General features: G+C 46.6%; 1 protein-coding gene across 1 annotated transcript in view; it reads left to right on the forward strand.

Annotated features, from left to right (window-relative positions):
• Positions 1-14,913, forward strand: part of LOC135918606 (uncharacterized) — a 210,614-nt gene that overhangs the window by 110,918 nt on the left and 84,783 nt on the right. The window contains exon 4 of the mRNA XM_070526587.1: positions 3,791-3,903. Coding sequence (XP_070382688.1) covers positions 3,791-3,903 — 113 coding nt within the window. The remainder of the gene's footprint in view (positions 1-3,790; positions 3,904-14,913) is intronic.

Below are 14,913 nucleotides of genomic sequence, written 5' to 3' on the forward strand. Positions count from 1 at the left end.
TGCTCGTTAAATGTTGCTATGAAAGCCGTTCATTCAAAATAGACAGATACCGAGAGCATTTGTGACACTTCTGCTACTGCGTCGGGTTCTTGTCCTTGAGTGACCACTGACATTGATTCCACTCAGCACTAAAGAAATGCAACACTAGCACTAAAGCGGTACATTCCCAGTCACCCAAACTTAGTTACCGAAGTTGGCGTGTTAGACACTCATTGAATATATCCACATACATACTGGTACACACCAGGTCAACCAAGTTGGCGTGAAAGAGGTTCATTGGAGACCAGGACGATCGAGTGCCACATAAGCAGTGCCATAAGTGTGTTTCTGTTTCTTTCAACAGCGGTATTACCCAGTCCCGCATCACCCGAACCCGGTCACCAAATTGGCGTCTGAGAGGTTCATTGCAGACAAGGACCGATCTAGTGTCACATACGCAGTTCTCTAAGTTGGCTTCCAAGTGTTTCTTCGAACAGCGGTACTTACCCAGTCCCGCATCATCGACTACCGTTCACCAAATTGGCGTGAAAGGGGGTTCATTGGAGACAAGGACAGATCGAGTGCGATGACAGTGTTGCACACAGACATTGACGTCGCTGAAGACGATTATTGCGTTCATCATTGGCACAAATAGCGGTAGGAGGTCAGGTCACTATCTTAACCGATTCACAAGCTGCTGTCAGGAGCGACCCTTAATGGTCGTATCTCACAGTTAGAGCTTTTTGTCATACGAAAGCCTACCCTGCCGGAAACAACAACGACGATGTGGACCTCGGGTCAAGAAACTCTAGTGGAAATATGAAAGCGTACACCTCGACTTCCACACAATTCCACAGAGCCTCTCAGCGAGATTATCATGACTGTGAAAGACCAGTACCCACCCGAAAGGGATTTACATCATCTTGCAACACTTCAGCCATTAGAGACGGAACTTCCTCAGTCCAATGCATCATTCACGCGCGAAGAGGCAATGTTTTGCAGGCAATTACACATTTCCACGCCACACGCAACATCACGCGATGTATGCCACGAAATGTCTACACATTGGTCCATGCTCCAACGAACCGGGCACGCTTTAGCATGCCACTTGGGCATGTCATTCATCAAAATGTACACTGCAACGAAACTCGAACAGCACAATAAAGGGAAGCTCCGCTGCCTAGTGACCGCTTCGGAGCCCACCTTCATGTGGTCAGGATTGCTCACCATGGGGCTATGGCTCATTGGTTTCTCCACTGCTGGCTCCAACCACGACAAAGGCCTCCCAGCAGGAAAGCCAGTGCGACTTTGTGTCACTGACGTTTCGGTCTCTCGCCTTTTATACACTCCTACCCTCCTTTTATTAATGTATGCCTGCTTTTACTGTTAAAAATCGGGGAAGATGTAAAATCTTCAGTAATAATTCTTAAGATTTGCACATATTCATATTTTCCTGGATGAATATATAGGTAATGCTGCTCTGACTGCTGATACTTCTACTGAATCGACCTCCATACCGCGAAATGTCAAATGCATAATGTGAGGTACATACCATCTTGGGACCAGCTGGTTCGTTCAGGTTCGGTAAAGCCAAGCGATGCACTCAATCAGACATATAATATCTTGCGCAATATATTGTCTAATACGAAGGCCTGATTTTGGGCATAATATTGTTCAGGGGCTAGATTTACATACGCTTAGAATCGTCAGTACCGTTGTCATCGACCAGTCGAGGTCGGTAATCCGTCGTTTCAATTGGCTCACGTGAGGTTCTGCGAACAGTCCTAGCGTAAAGACCTTTCTGCAAATACGGGACCAGGGATGAATTTACGAAGCTTTCAATTCGTAAGTGCTCTTTTTCATTCGCTGATCGTCTTCTAAATTAATATGTCCTATATGACTATTGGCTGGTAACGACGCTTTAGCGTAAGAACGTTTTGTAAATATGGGGCCAGTTCTTTAGCGCTGCCTCTATGATGGACGATTGTGATTTTCACATTCTTCCACGTTCGTCGTAGGCTTCAAGTCCTTAGTTTTTGTTAATACAAGCACCTAAATTACGACGTTGGGCGAGCCCAAACTCTGAATTTATTGAGGCACGCTTTCGTGGGGTATGCCTGAATAGTTTTGACCACCAGGGTTTCTATATTATGCAGCTAATGTATGTACACGAGCGTTTTTGCAATTCACCCCCCATCCAAATGCGGTCGCTCCGGTCGGGATCGTCAGATAAGGCGTCGCATGATTTGCAGTACAGCAAACCCACAATCTTTGATCAAATCGACAGGTTCTATTCTCTCCTGACGCTTCTTTGTCTGGACTTAGCTTTCAAAGCACGTCTTTCCACATCACTAGTTACACGCTTAGCTTGTGTAACGCGTTCCACACCACGTCCCTTAACGGCTCAGTAACTGTAGATTTCCGTACAGCGGGTTTTCTTAATTTACTTCAACTTTAACAGATCCTGTGCTTTTTAAATCGCCTTAGGCACATAGTACAAATCTTCTCATGGAGCAAGAAAACTCCATCAAGCGTACATTACATAAAGGGGAAATGAGAATGTACAATTGTGCATTTAACAAAACGTTTGCTACTCAGATTTTTAACTAATTAGTGTAGCGTACATATTGCTATGAACGAATTGAAGCCAGGTATTTCACAAGACAGATGCACTTGGAGTCAACTTATAAACTAACATTATATTTTATACGCGCTTTGTCAGGTACATTTTTGTAAAATTGCACAGCTATTGCAACTAACTGTTTTTCATAATTTTTTTGTGTTGATGCTGAAAAATTACAGAACGTCAATTTATTTAGGCTTAAATTTTGGCGACACTTATCCCGAAACTGCTGTCACCCCCAAGAATTTGTTGAAGGTTGATGCCACTTTCCACTCAACCAGCTAAATTTTCAAATTGCAATACCTCCCGTAAAATGAGTAGTTTCAAAATCCATTGCTTTAGATCTCTTGATAACACATTCATTTTCATTGGCTGTGTGAATAATGCCGATATCTGAGTGTAATCCAGTTCCACCAGCAAATTCGCGGCACATGGAAAAACTGATTTTTAGAAGTTCAGTCAAGGATAAGAGCAGCGCGTGGAATTACTCTGTTGCTTTTATTACTACAGTGAAAATTCCTGATGACACAACAACAGAGACTGGCAGAGAGGCAGACAGAGTGGCAGACATATTGGCACACAGTAATTGCAGAAAGGTGGAGGGGATGGTGACAGAGCAATGGTAATATTTTGCTACATACGGATCATTCGCTCCACCAGAAACTTCAAACGCTTCTCCCTACCTTAGATTATCACCTATGCAGTGTCGCCTATACTCAACGAAGTTCACTCTATCTTACGCCGGTTCTACTGTATTTGCACAGGGCTACAATTAATCTGCAGTTCCACCAGAGCACACAGACTTCTCAAGCTTCTGCCGCTACCAGTCCCAGACCAACCATTGTGGAACTCCCCAAAACATAACACAGCGTGTTCATCCGGACTGGTTGATGCAACTTTCTAAATAACATTGTTTAAATAATGCGAGCCAAGTCATGGAGAAAAGTGACCGTGCAGAAGGCTTGCTAACAAACTCATGCAGCGGGCACGCTTAATTTAAAAAGTGTTTACCTTCTCGACAAGCGTCACCTCTCTTTTTCCTATTGGCAGGAGAATTGCAAACATTTGGAAATACTGAAATAAAAACATACATGAAATAATCATCTTATCGCACGCATTTTGTTTGAATGTCATTAAAAGCTCGTCCTCTGCGCACTTTAAATTCTCAGTTGAGAATTTTGCTTGCAGCTGTGGGACCCCGTTTATTTCAAGCGAAAGCTCTTTTTGGTGACACAGTGCGACAATGTAAGAAGGAAGTACTCGCAAACCTCAAAGTTGTACCGCCTCACCTGCTAAGCAAGGTAAGTACATCGCCCTTTCAAAACCACATACTTTTATATTTGTAGCTCTTAAATATTTTCGTCACGATCTATTCAAATGCCCGAATTAAATTGTTCTGGCTTTAGAGAACAGATAGCCTCAGAATTAGCATACCAAGAGCTAGCAGGATACTTTTACCCTTCGTAAAAGCTCATTTCAAGTGCACCCATATTCCCTACTAGGGGCGCTATGCGACACATACGCTTGTGATGCCTCAATATCCTGCCCGCCTGCGCCTGCGTACAGGGTGGCGACATTCTTTAACGGGCCTCCCGCCACTCAAAACCGCAACTTCCACGCCCAGCTAGCGTGTCGAGACGGGAACGCTTGCCACACTTCGATTAGGCCTCAACGTTGCCCAGATAGAACGTAATCGAAACTTTGCGCGAGAATGAATGCGCGGAAAACGTAACCAACTAGGGAAATTGCGTCTGGAACAACGACACGAATAAACTGGCGAAAGGCTGCTTATTTCAAAATAGGCTGCGCGTTCCCATGCGTGAGGTACCGCCGAAAGCGCCTAACCGATACCCAAGCAAGACTTGCGAAGGAGTGAGCCAGACGCATTCCCACATATTTGATTTACTTTTGTTATTTTGTCATTTTTTTCACTTCCGTTCTTCTACTTATCAAGTCGAGCCGTGCAGTAGTATAGCCGTTTGCTTCGTTTATAGTTATTAAAGCACCAACACCAATGACAGCGATTTTGTACGCCACGGCAACGAGTGGCGTCTTCGAATGACGAAACGGTGGAACAGATCACTCGTTCTTGCCGTTCGATCTCTCGGTTCTACATATGTAAAATTTGTCCCACATCTCCTGGAAGTGCTATGAGTGCCTAGCCAATTGTGCGAAGCCAGGACTGGATGTACTGGCTTCGATGTACAGGACTGGATCAGTCATGTACTACCGACTATGGCAATGAACGAGTAAATGAATAAATTTTGATAAGTGCAAAGATAACGACATATTACATTACCTTCGAATATTTTATGCTGCTCTTTAAAGTAAAATACAATTTAAATTATTAAAGTAGGTGTCATGTCAGTTTGGGCGTGTATTTGCTGCCCTCATACCGGCAACACCGATGAGGCATCGCTCAAAGTCGTTCCTCGCGTGGGATAACACTTCTAGGCGACGAGCGAACGCGACAGCAATCGCAATCCCGTCACTTGTTGCTGTTGCGCGCAAGATCGTTGCGTGTAGTTTATACTTGAAAGCTCATTTTCGTAGTTTATGCTCTGTCGTCCGAGGAGCTCTGCCGAAGACGTCTCTGCCGAAGACGCCGAAGATCGCAACTTCGTGACAATAATCACGTATTCATTGGTCATTTGTTTACTCGTTAGCTTTACTAGCAGGGTGTGCAGAAGGAATTTTACTGCTATAGCTTCATAATTACTCGTCTCCAAGCAACGCAGATTCGTTGCGCAAAACTTCCTGAAGAACAGGGATGCCTATAATATGGTCATTCCGCATTCGATCGTCGTTTCTACACGTATACATAAGTAAACGCGCTGTTTTGCCCTCTAGAACAAAACAGCGGCTGTCATGCAACTTAGTTCCCGTTTGACACAAACAATGTAAGACACCAAGAAGCGGTCGCAAGGCCTTTCAAAACAATTTCAGGCTACAGAACCACCACCGTGTTACATGACAGCGTGGGGCAGCTTGTTTAGTGTCGTTTCTTGACTGTAAACGCTCAAGAATATTACCTGTTTAACTACCAACATTGCATTTTGCCTTTCCGTAGTATTTTTGCCTACGTAAAGACCCTGTGCTACGTAGAAATTGCTAATACACACGCGCCGGCAACGCATCGCTCGGAGTGGGCACGGGAATGATGGACACCGCACCAGACGCCGCGGTTGTCTACACCCTATACGGAGCGGTGGGCGAGGAGGATACCGAGGCACCCTAGTTACGCTGTGCCACTCAAAGTACATGTGGTATGGTTCCGCAATGAATTTTCCAAATTTTCTGATTCTACATTTGTGCGCTCGCGAGGATTCAAGCATTCTATTTTTTTACAGTACAGTTTACTGTTTCGAAGGAAAATGTTACAGAAAACATGATAATAGCAAGTGGTACATAGAAGAGCAAGTAAACTTCGCCTACACTTGTCATTAAAAAAGAATCTGCTTAGCTTGTGAGTTTTACGGCTTCCGTAGGTCCAATTTCTCATATTCAGCTGGCTTTGACAGCGCTCGATCCTCCTGGCAAGTATTAGGCCCAATATATTTGTCACAAACTTTTACTTCTTAAATGACCAACGCCTTCATCCCTGCTTTTCTACACTTATTATTACGGTGAGTAATAATGGCGAATAGACACTTAATATGACACGCAACGTTTATCAACGCGATCACAATTTTGAAGCAACCACGTTTTTAACAGCAAACATTTCAAGCTCAAATATTGCTCAAACTCAGTTACCTAGGAAATCAGAATTGATGTGGTCATGCCAGTTCCTTTGGCTTTTCTTAGTTGTGTATTCAATATTCGTTATGTATGTTCACAAAATAAAGAAAATAGCCTTTCTGCGATGCCGATTTGCAAGGTTTTCTATTTATTGCGATAGCAATTCTATGAAAACTTCAGGCGCATTTTTGTCGTCATAGGAGACGTCGGCGTGATGTTTTGTATAAAGTCTAAAGACTATAACAACATCGGCGCGTGCCGTATGCTGTATGTGCGAGTCAAAGAGCGCGTGGAAAGCCATCGACAGCGGCTCAATCTTGTACGCGAAAGACGGAAGGGGGAGGGGGTGTGATAGGAGAAAAGAAAGGGGGGAGGAGGGAGGGTTGTACTCAGGAAGCAACTGCACATGTCTCGACCGCGCACAATGGAAACCGACAATCGGGGCTCGCTCTCGCGCGATCACGGGAGGGAGGAAAGCGCGACGAAGCGCGCCGTCTTCTGTGTCGCGCAGGGAAACGGGCGAAGGGGGGGGGGGGAGTGATGGTGTAGGTGGAGGAGGTGGGGCATCGTACTTCGGCAGCAACGTGCGCCCGCGCGAGCTTTGTCTTGAAAGCGATCGCTTTTTGGGGCAAAGTGTAGCCGGCTGACAGTCTTTCGTATGCTGTATTCTCGTCCCTCAGTTTGCGCTGAAGCGATATACAGCACAGGTGTCACTTTGTTCGCTGCTGCTGCCACCACGCTTCCTTGCGCCACCGTTTCGACAGCGAGTGTCGGCGGTCATGGGGTGTGATGTGTTCATCTTTGCATGTGCACGCTGACAGAATGCTTGTTGTTTAGGTAGCAAGCGAATGTTTTCAACATTATGCAGAATGTACAACCACTATCGTTGCTTCGTATGTCGGTCTCCTAATTTGCGATTGCAATCGATGCTTCGCCTTTCGGGCGAAACTGCGTAAATTTATTTCGACTTTCACTGGCGTGTCTAGTGCGTGCGAAAGCAGATACGTGAGAGCCTTTGCACAATTCTGGCGGAGGTTTCTTTTTTTCTTCTTTTCTCTCATGGCTAGCGTTCAGCACCTTCGAATCTGAACAGCCCACTGAACGCTTAATGACCGCATGACACGAATAGCTGGCCTTGAGGCACGCCCCGGAACCATCACAAACTGGCGTCTGTCTCGCAGCGCCCATCTCGCAGTTTGTATTCAGTTCAACTGGGATGTTCTGACAGTTTTCAGGTTCTCCACTGTTCACTCGTTTCCAAGCCCGTCCTTCAAAACACGTATGTTCATCGGACGGGCTGTCCAATCAAAAGGGCTTACAAACGTCCTTTATGTTAAAATTTTCTGCCTTACGGTAATCGTAGATTGATCGCTAAACTGAGTACATCGCGGTGTGTTGTGCTCCTTTCTATGAGCGCGCTACCTCGTTTCCTATCTTGCGTTGTCAGGGGAATCCCACCTTCCAGCAGCTCCCCTCCGTTCACAAAAGAATGAACGAGAAGTTACTTCGACGTACAAGCCCACTAAATTTGTAAGACTGGTCCCATTCTTAACATCTCGCAGAAAGGAAGCTTTTTTTTTTCCGCGCAGCTGCCAGCCCTTACACTCGCGAACTTTCTGTGGCATGTGGCTGGTGCACTTGTTTTGCGGCGCCAACTAGTCCGGCAGCGTTCGCACTGCTTTTAGTGGCTCGGAACAACCGCCCAACCGACGCAGCTTCCACGTGCAACTGTTTCGCGTTTGTCCATACGCGGACCGGTAAAGCCGCAAAATAAGTAAAAGTTTACGCTCTGAGGTGTGTTCTGTCTTTACCTGTTACTAAGACAGACAGACAGACAACGAACTTTATTTAGTCCTGAGGAGCTACTTTCAGGACCTCCTAACGGGAGGCCATTGTAGCCGCTGGCCGCGCCCACGTAAAGGACAGAACGCCGTGACGCTCCGCTCTTTCCTGGGCCCTCTGGATAGCCTGGGCTTGCTTTCGGAGTACCGTGCTTCTGATGGCCTCCTCCCACTCGGCTTCGCTGGAGAGGAAGTCGTTAGGCAACGCGGGACATCGCCAGAGCATGTGAGCCATTGAGCAAAAGGTTTCAGTGCAGTCAGGACAACTAGGGTCCACATCCGAGCAGATCCTACTGAGAAATCCCCGCGACGGGAAAGATCCCGTCTGCAGCATTCTAAGTGTAGCTGACTGACCTCTACTGAGCTTCGGGTGAGGCAGAGGATAAATTCTCCGACCAAGTTGGTAATGTTTAGTGATTTCATTAAATGTTAGGAGTGGATCGTTCTGCTGAGGCCCTTCCTGCCCCTCCGGAGCCTCCAGACCATCGCGGCGCGTTAGTTCTCGCGCACGGTCGTGGGCAAGCTCGTTGAGGTTTGGGAATCCCTCGAGAACGTTCGTCCCCATGTGTGCGGGGAACCACGTGATATAATGAAAACCGGAGCAAGCCCTTTTCTCTAAAATGGAGGCCGCTACTCGTGCGAGGTTACCCGACTCGAAAGCTCTGATTGCGTCTCTCGAAGATGTTTATTTTCTATTCCCAAGCCTCAACTAACGCGGAATAAAACGCTAGACTCTTTAGAGAAGTGCTCTCCCTTGTGGGCGCTTTGCTTCCATAGCTTTCCCTTCCTTGCCACAGAAGGTTGTCCGCGAGTATAGTTGGTCGCAATTGCTCATGCCCGCGTGGGAAGTTTTGCTCACGCAAGAACAAGTGGTAGCTCGAAGGCTTTCGTAGGAGCTTCAGTGCAACATATTTACGCTTTCTCGTATAGCCAAACTACAATCCGATGCTATCACGTCTGTAGGTTGTGCGTAAGTCATACTTTACACCTTTTGTGAGGCATTTTCCTTTGTAAAATTGCATTAGTTCAATAAAGCACTTGCACCAGGCGGAGTTCCTGCTATAATGAACAGGTGTGCTGCAAGTCCGCATGCCTGTGTCATCGCGTGACGAACCTGCGCACGCGTTGTATCTGTATTGTAAAACATCCTTTGGCTCTCATTAACGTGGTGTTGTGCACCCACCCGCCGGGATATTCACTCTTGATGATTTTGTTCCCAGCTCGGCTCAGCAGGGTCAGTTCCTCAGTCCACGTCTCCAATCGCCTCAGCCGCATTTCGAGCTCGCTGCAGTAGGCTGATTTCGTCTACGTGGCGGTCCCTGGTCAGCTGTGCCTCCCATTGCTCTGCAATAGGGTTTGTAATTATTAGAATCGAATTTCCTTTCTGGCATTCTCATGCAGCGTGATAGAAGGTAGCTTTCATGTTGCACCAAGGTCATTTGTCAGCGTATCGTATATGTTGCATTTTGTTTATTATATATAGGTTAGGAAAGGCGCCTGATTGAAGTTGTCTCCAGTCCAGTGTCTCTGCCCTAGTTATGTGGGGGCGGGTACATCTTTCTACTCCCTATGTAATGTGCTAGGATGGCCGAGTAGTCCTTGAGATTGCCAGGAATCTTCGAGGTCGGGTTCACTGGGAGTTTGGGTTGTAATAGAGCCTCGAGCTACCCTGTCCGGCTCTGTGTTCCCTGCTATCCCCGCGTGTCCCGGCGCCCATGTGATCTTGTGTTGGACTGCAGTTATATATGCTCTGGTGCCATCCGCGGACATAGCATGTCTGATGTACGGGAGGTCCTCTTGTTTTCTTTCGAGCCCTGTCATCCCTACCGTAAATAGTAGAGGTTATATAACTGGGCCTGGCAGTGTTCCTTTGTCAGCAATTGTGAATGTGTCCGTGCGTGCATTGCTTATTCCAATCGTGGACTTTCGGTTAGAAAGAAAATCTTTCACGTAGCCATTAATTCTTCTTCCGGAGTTTAAATGTTCAGCGCTGTATTACCTCGTGGCTAACATTATCAAGAGCCCCTTAGATATCAAGGGTGATTATAGTCCTCTTGTTTGAGTTGTAAGAGCACGTCTTGTGTGAAGAGCTAAGTCCGGAAGCAAAACATGGTGTGAGGGATAAGGTCATTATCTTCCATGTAGATTTACAGTCGCTGTGTTGACATTCCCACGTACAGTTTGCCGAGGCATGATGTGAGCCATATGCGCCGCAAATTTCCGATATGTAGTTTCTTCCTATGTTTGGGAATTAATATGACTTCGACGTATTTACATTCCTCCAGGACTGTCACCACTCTCGAGTGAGACTTTATAAAAGTTGCGAGTTCCTCTACTGCCTCGTCGCTGAATATCGAATGCTGGCACTTCCTATGCACCTCATTCCGTTTGTTGCGTTCTTTGTGGCGCTACGGATGACCACATAGATAGGTACGTCAAGTACCGTGTTCTCGGTACATTTGTAGAGCTCATCGTAGTTGGTGGATGTTGATTTCCGAAGCACGTTTTGCAGGCTTTGTCGAATAGTTCGGGTTCTGTGCCTACGACTGTGTGTACGATTCTCAGTAGTGCTTTATTCATTTCTGTCTTGGATTTGGTTGGGTCGATGAATGCTCTCAGAAAGTTACAGGCTCAGGATGTCCCTAGTGTTCCTCTCGGATAATCACTTAATTGTTTGCAGTTGACTCTTTCTAGGTGGGCCACATAGGTCTCGGGTTTAGCTGTTCCTCAGCAATTTTAAGCTTCAATTTTCTATTTTGATTTTGTCGTCCGCACCATCTGACAAGACCTCCTCTGGCTTCCCATAGCCACAAAATGTGCATTATCGTGCAAATAGTTAAGAGCGATGCACCAGGCTTACAGCGGCGTTATCCTTCCAGCTGGTTTTCACTTTCTGTTCTGAAGGCATTGGAGTCTGATTTTGGTTTGATCAATTAGTTTCCAGACTACCTCTGCTCATACTCGCCTGTGTAGTATGTGGTGGTAGCTTCCTAGTGTTTCCTGAAGATTTTACCATGAGTGTCGATACCCCTTTGATGTATGGGACGTCTGGCCGTGTAAGCCTGCTTATGCTGCCGCCTATTGGGGGATGCTGGGTCTGTTAGTAACTCGCGGTCCAGATATGTTTCTCTTCTAAATATGCGTCCTCTAGGATCCTGTCTTGTGTAGCTCAAGCCCGGGTTCCGTGCATTGAAGTCTCCTTGAACTACTAAGGGGTTGGTTTTGCCGAGTTCGCACGCTCCCCTGGGGACGTAGGCGGACTTCGGTCCCTTATGCTTGAGCAGGCTGCAGAGGTTTAGCACGAACACACTGCTTTTGCCTGCGCGTTTCTTCCGTTTCGTGACGAATTCTACTATGATGTGTTCCATTTTCGTATTCGGTATCGCATCAAGTCTTATGGCTGTTGTTACCTTGTCAACCAAGATGGCTGCCCTGCTTTCTCTCTAGCCCTCAAAGACCTCTATCCACAGCATCCAAAGACCACAGCACTACGATTTAGCTTTCCTCTTGAGAAACTTGCGCATACCACACCGGGCAGCAAATACTGGTCTTAGCGGAGCCAGCAGTAAACGAAAAACTAAATAAATCTAGTTATTTCGTTCGCCAACAATGAAAACTTAATATTACTGTATAGCTCATCTCGTGGCACATTATGATGCAACGCCTGCCACACCGCGGGTGCCGTTCCATTTAAAAGCCAGGTATCTTCCAGGGTACTGTTAGTACTTCGCCACAACAGTTATCTTTGGGGCTGCGATGAGCAGTGTCGCCTTCGCGCATATTCCTACCTCACGGCTGTAGTAGGCTGAGCGCTAACCTACGCATAGCTGTCTTTGAAGCCTCAGTTCAGACATATTTGTCACTTTTCGCATGCACTTAAACTTGGCAACTTCTCGTTCTATACTTGGGCAATATATAAGCGAAACCAGTCGCTTTGCTTTGTCCTGTTGTGTTTAGCACGTTAGTTATGTTTCCCGCATGGGCTATCTTTCCCTAAAGATGACCCAGAAAACATTTCCTGTTAGTGCAGTTGTGGTTTACGCATTAAAACGATGAATCATTTTCTCAGAATAGGCATACAGTTTACTTGTGTAACTGGGCGTGTGCGACCTGAAGCTTCGGCCTTTGTCGCCATTGAAAATCGTGCCATATATCCCTAGAATCAGCGCGAAAAAGAAAATGCCTCAAGGAGCGACTTATCAGATAGCTTTGGAATATATGCACAAAGAATACGCAACCACAACGCACATTTTCACACATGGCTGCACAACTCCACATAGCTCATCGTGCGGACTTTTTGTTCACTCTACAGGGCAACGATTTTCGTTTCGTCTTGAGTGAGCGACATTATCTAATTCAGCAGAGCTATATGGCATTAAGGAGACCGTTATTTATGTACTTCGACAGCAGCCGGCAAAGACATGGGTGATTTTCACAGATGCAAAAACCACCCTACAAGATATGTGGAACATTCAAAAACCACCCTACAAGATATGTGGAACAGGTACAAGCGTTGTAAAAATCAGCCTTATAGGGGTATTACTCAGGCTCGCGCGTGCGCACCTGACCCTTCTCTGGATCGCACAGCGCCGGCGGAGCGGCAGTCGCTCCCTAGCACTTTCGCAGGAGCCCTAGCAGTCAGAGCTGTGACCCCTAACCCGCGGTTCGCAGTGAGTTGCGACCACGGCGGGTACAGGCCAGTGGGGACAGGGTGAGTCTCGACCTAAGGTGTTTATTCACCTTAGAGTACAATGATTCCAACAGACAACAACAGCCACAACACACACAAATAAAACACAACACAAAACCTCAGCGGCGGAGCATTCCGCACGTCTGGGGTGAAACAAACCGCACAATGTGGGAACCACAAAAGAGGCTGATAAGAGTTCAGCTCACCCAAAATGGATCCGCGCTCGGGCCCTGGGGCGGTGAGTCGCACACAAAGGCCGGGCGCAACAGGGGGGGACGGCGTGCGGCGGTCTCAGCGGCTGATTTGAGATGCGGCCTCTCGCAAGCTCTTCTGCCGTGAGACAAACGTGCATCGGGGAAATAGCGCTTCTTCCCCGAGCGGCGGAGAGGAGTCTCCCCGGTTCCAAGAAAGGGAAAGGAGGGAACGGGGTGCCTTGGCTGCAGCGTCGCGGCCAGGCGCGAAGAGCAGCGGGAGCGGCGAAGGTGCCCTCTCCCCGCTACCCTCCGCGAGCGAGCACGTGATTATCGCGTGATAACCGCGTGGCCGCTCCGGAGATATCGGGATGCGCGTGCGATCCCCACAACTTACAGCCTTCGATATGGCTATCTTGGCCGAAATGCTAGGATTGCTGGGCATTGCATCAAGTTCCAGTGGATACCTGGCCATGCCAGTATTTCCAAAAATGAAAAAGCGGATTACGCTGCCCGAAATGGACTCCAATACCGCAATTTTAAAATAAATTTTTTTACAAAAACCGATACTTCAAAGATGGCAAAAAATATGCCTCTGAAGAAAAAAGACCGCATCTAAAATCTGCCACTTCTCCAAGTCAACTTCCTGCGTTACATTGATCCAGAAATGAGACCAAAAATTCCACAGCCCCTTCCTCCGCACTTAGAGACATTGTATCATCATGTTCGACTGAACGTGGCATACACAAACCGTACCGCACAGAACCGTATCTGTACCGAATACGGCCAACCACTAACCCCTACTCTGATAATTGTGGCAACTTAGATACAATGGAGCACATATTACTAGACTGCCCCACGTACAACGACGAGAGACAATTTTTTGAGCAACATATGCATATGACTTGCCATGATCCATTAACATTACCCAGCATCTTAGGTCCAATGCCCGGTCCATCAAAACAGCGGCGAGTTTTGAATTTATTGTTCAAAAACCTATCAGAAATTGGTCTAATAGGAACGTTTCAAAGATTGGACATTTCATATACAAAAGGCTAAATTTACCCCCCATGTCACCTCTAACTATCAGTGTCAGGTCCACTTGCAGATTTCATATTTATTTTTATTCTCTTTTTCTTCCACTCTCCTCTGGAATCATTTAATCGCATTCCCCATCCCTATATAAAGTAGCATGTTAGCGGTTGTATACGCGCAGGCAAAATTCTCTGTTTTTCTAATAAGGAGTATCTCTCTCTCCCGACGATGCACCGCCACTGAGCGAACCTCTGTTCTCGACTTGAAGCTCAAGGATGTATTAATAGAATAGCGCACGGCATTGCTCGGCTAACATTATTCTTCCTGTTTCTGATACATGAACTTCTTTCTTCATTGCGTAAAGGGTATGTCACAATAAATGGCAAGTATGAGCTAATAGTCCTTTACTATGTTGGTACAACTGTGACAGAAGCCTAAAATGTGTGTACATATGGGTGGTACATCTCTATGCCTACATTTCATTCGTTGCTCTTGTCTCCACAAGCTTCATAAATCCTTACGTTCTCCTAACGCTAACAGCTAACAGTTGCAGATGACGATGCCGTGCGCGTGTCATCCGCTGGTGTTGAAACATCGCTAACTCAAACAAGCTTCGCATCAGTTACATTGAAACACTCACTACTTCCCACCATGTATTTTAATATGCAGACTCGTCATTTGTGATTTTCACCGTGTGCGACGAATACTTTGCACCTCGGGGAAGACATTGTTTATTGGCGAGGTATCGTTTGCGATACCTCTCAGTAGATGACGAGAAACCGCCAAATATTATGCCATAAGTTGGAACGGCGACCC

The sequence above is a fragment of the Dermacentor albipictus genome, chromosome 10, assembly GCF_038994185.2.
Source record: "Dermacentor albipictus isolate Rhodes 1998 colony chromosome 10, USDA_Dalb.pri_finalv2, whole genome shotgun sequence".
Taxonomy (NCBI): domain Eukaryota; kingdom Metazoa; phylum Arthropoda; class Arachnida; order Ixodida; family Ixodidae; genus Dermacentor; species Dermacentor albipictus.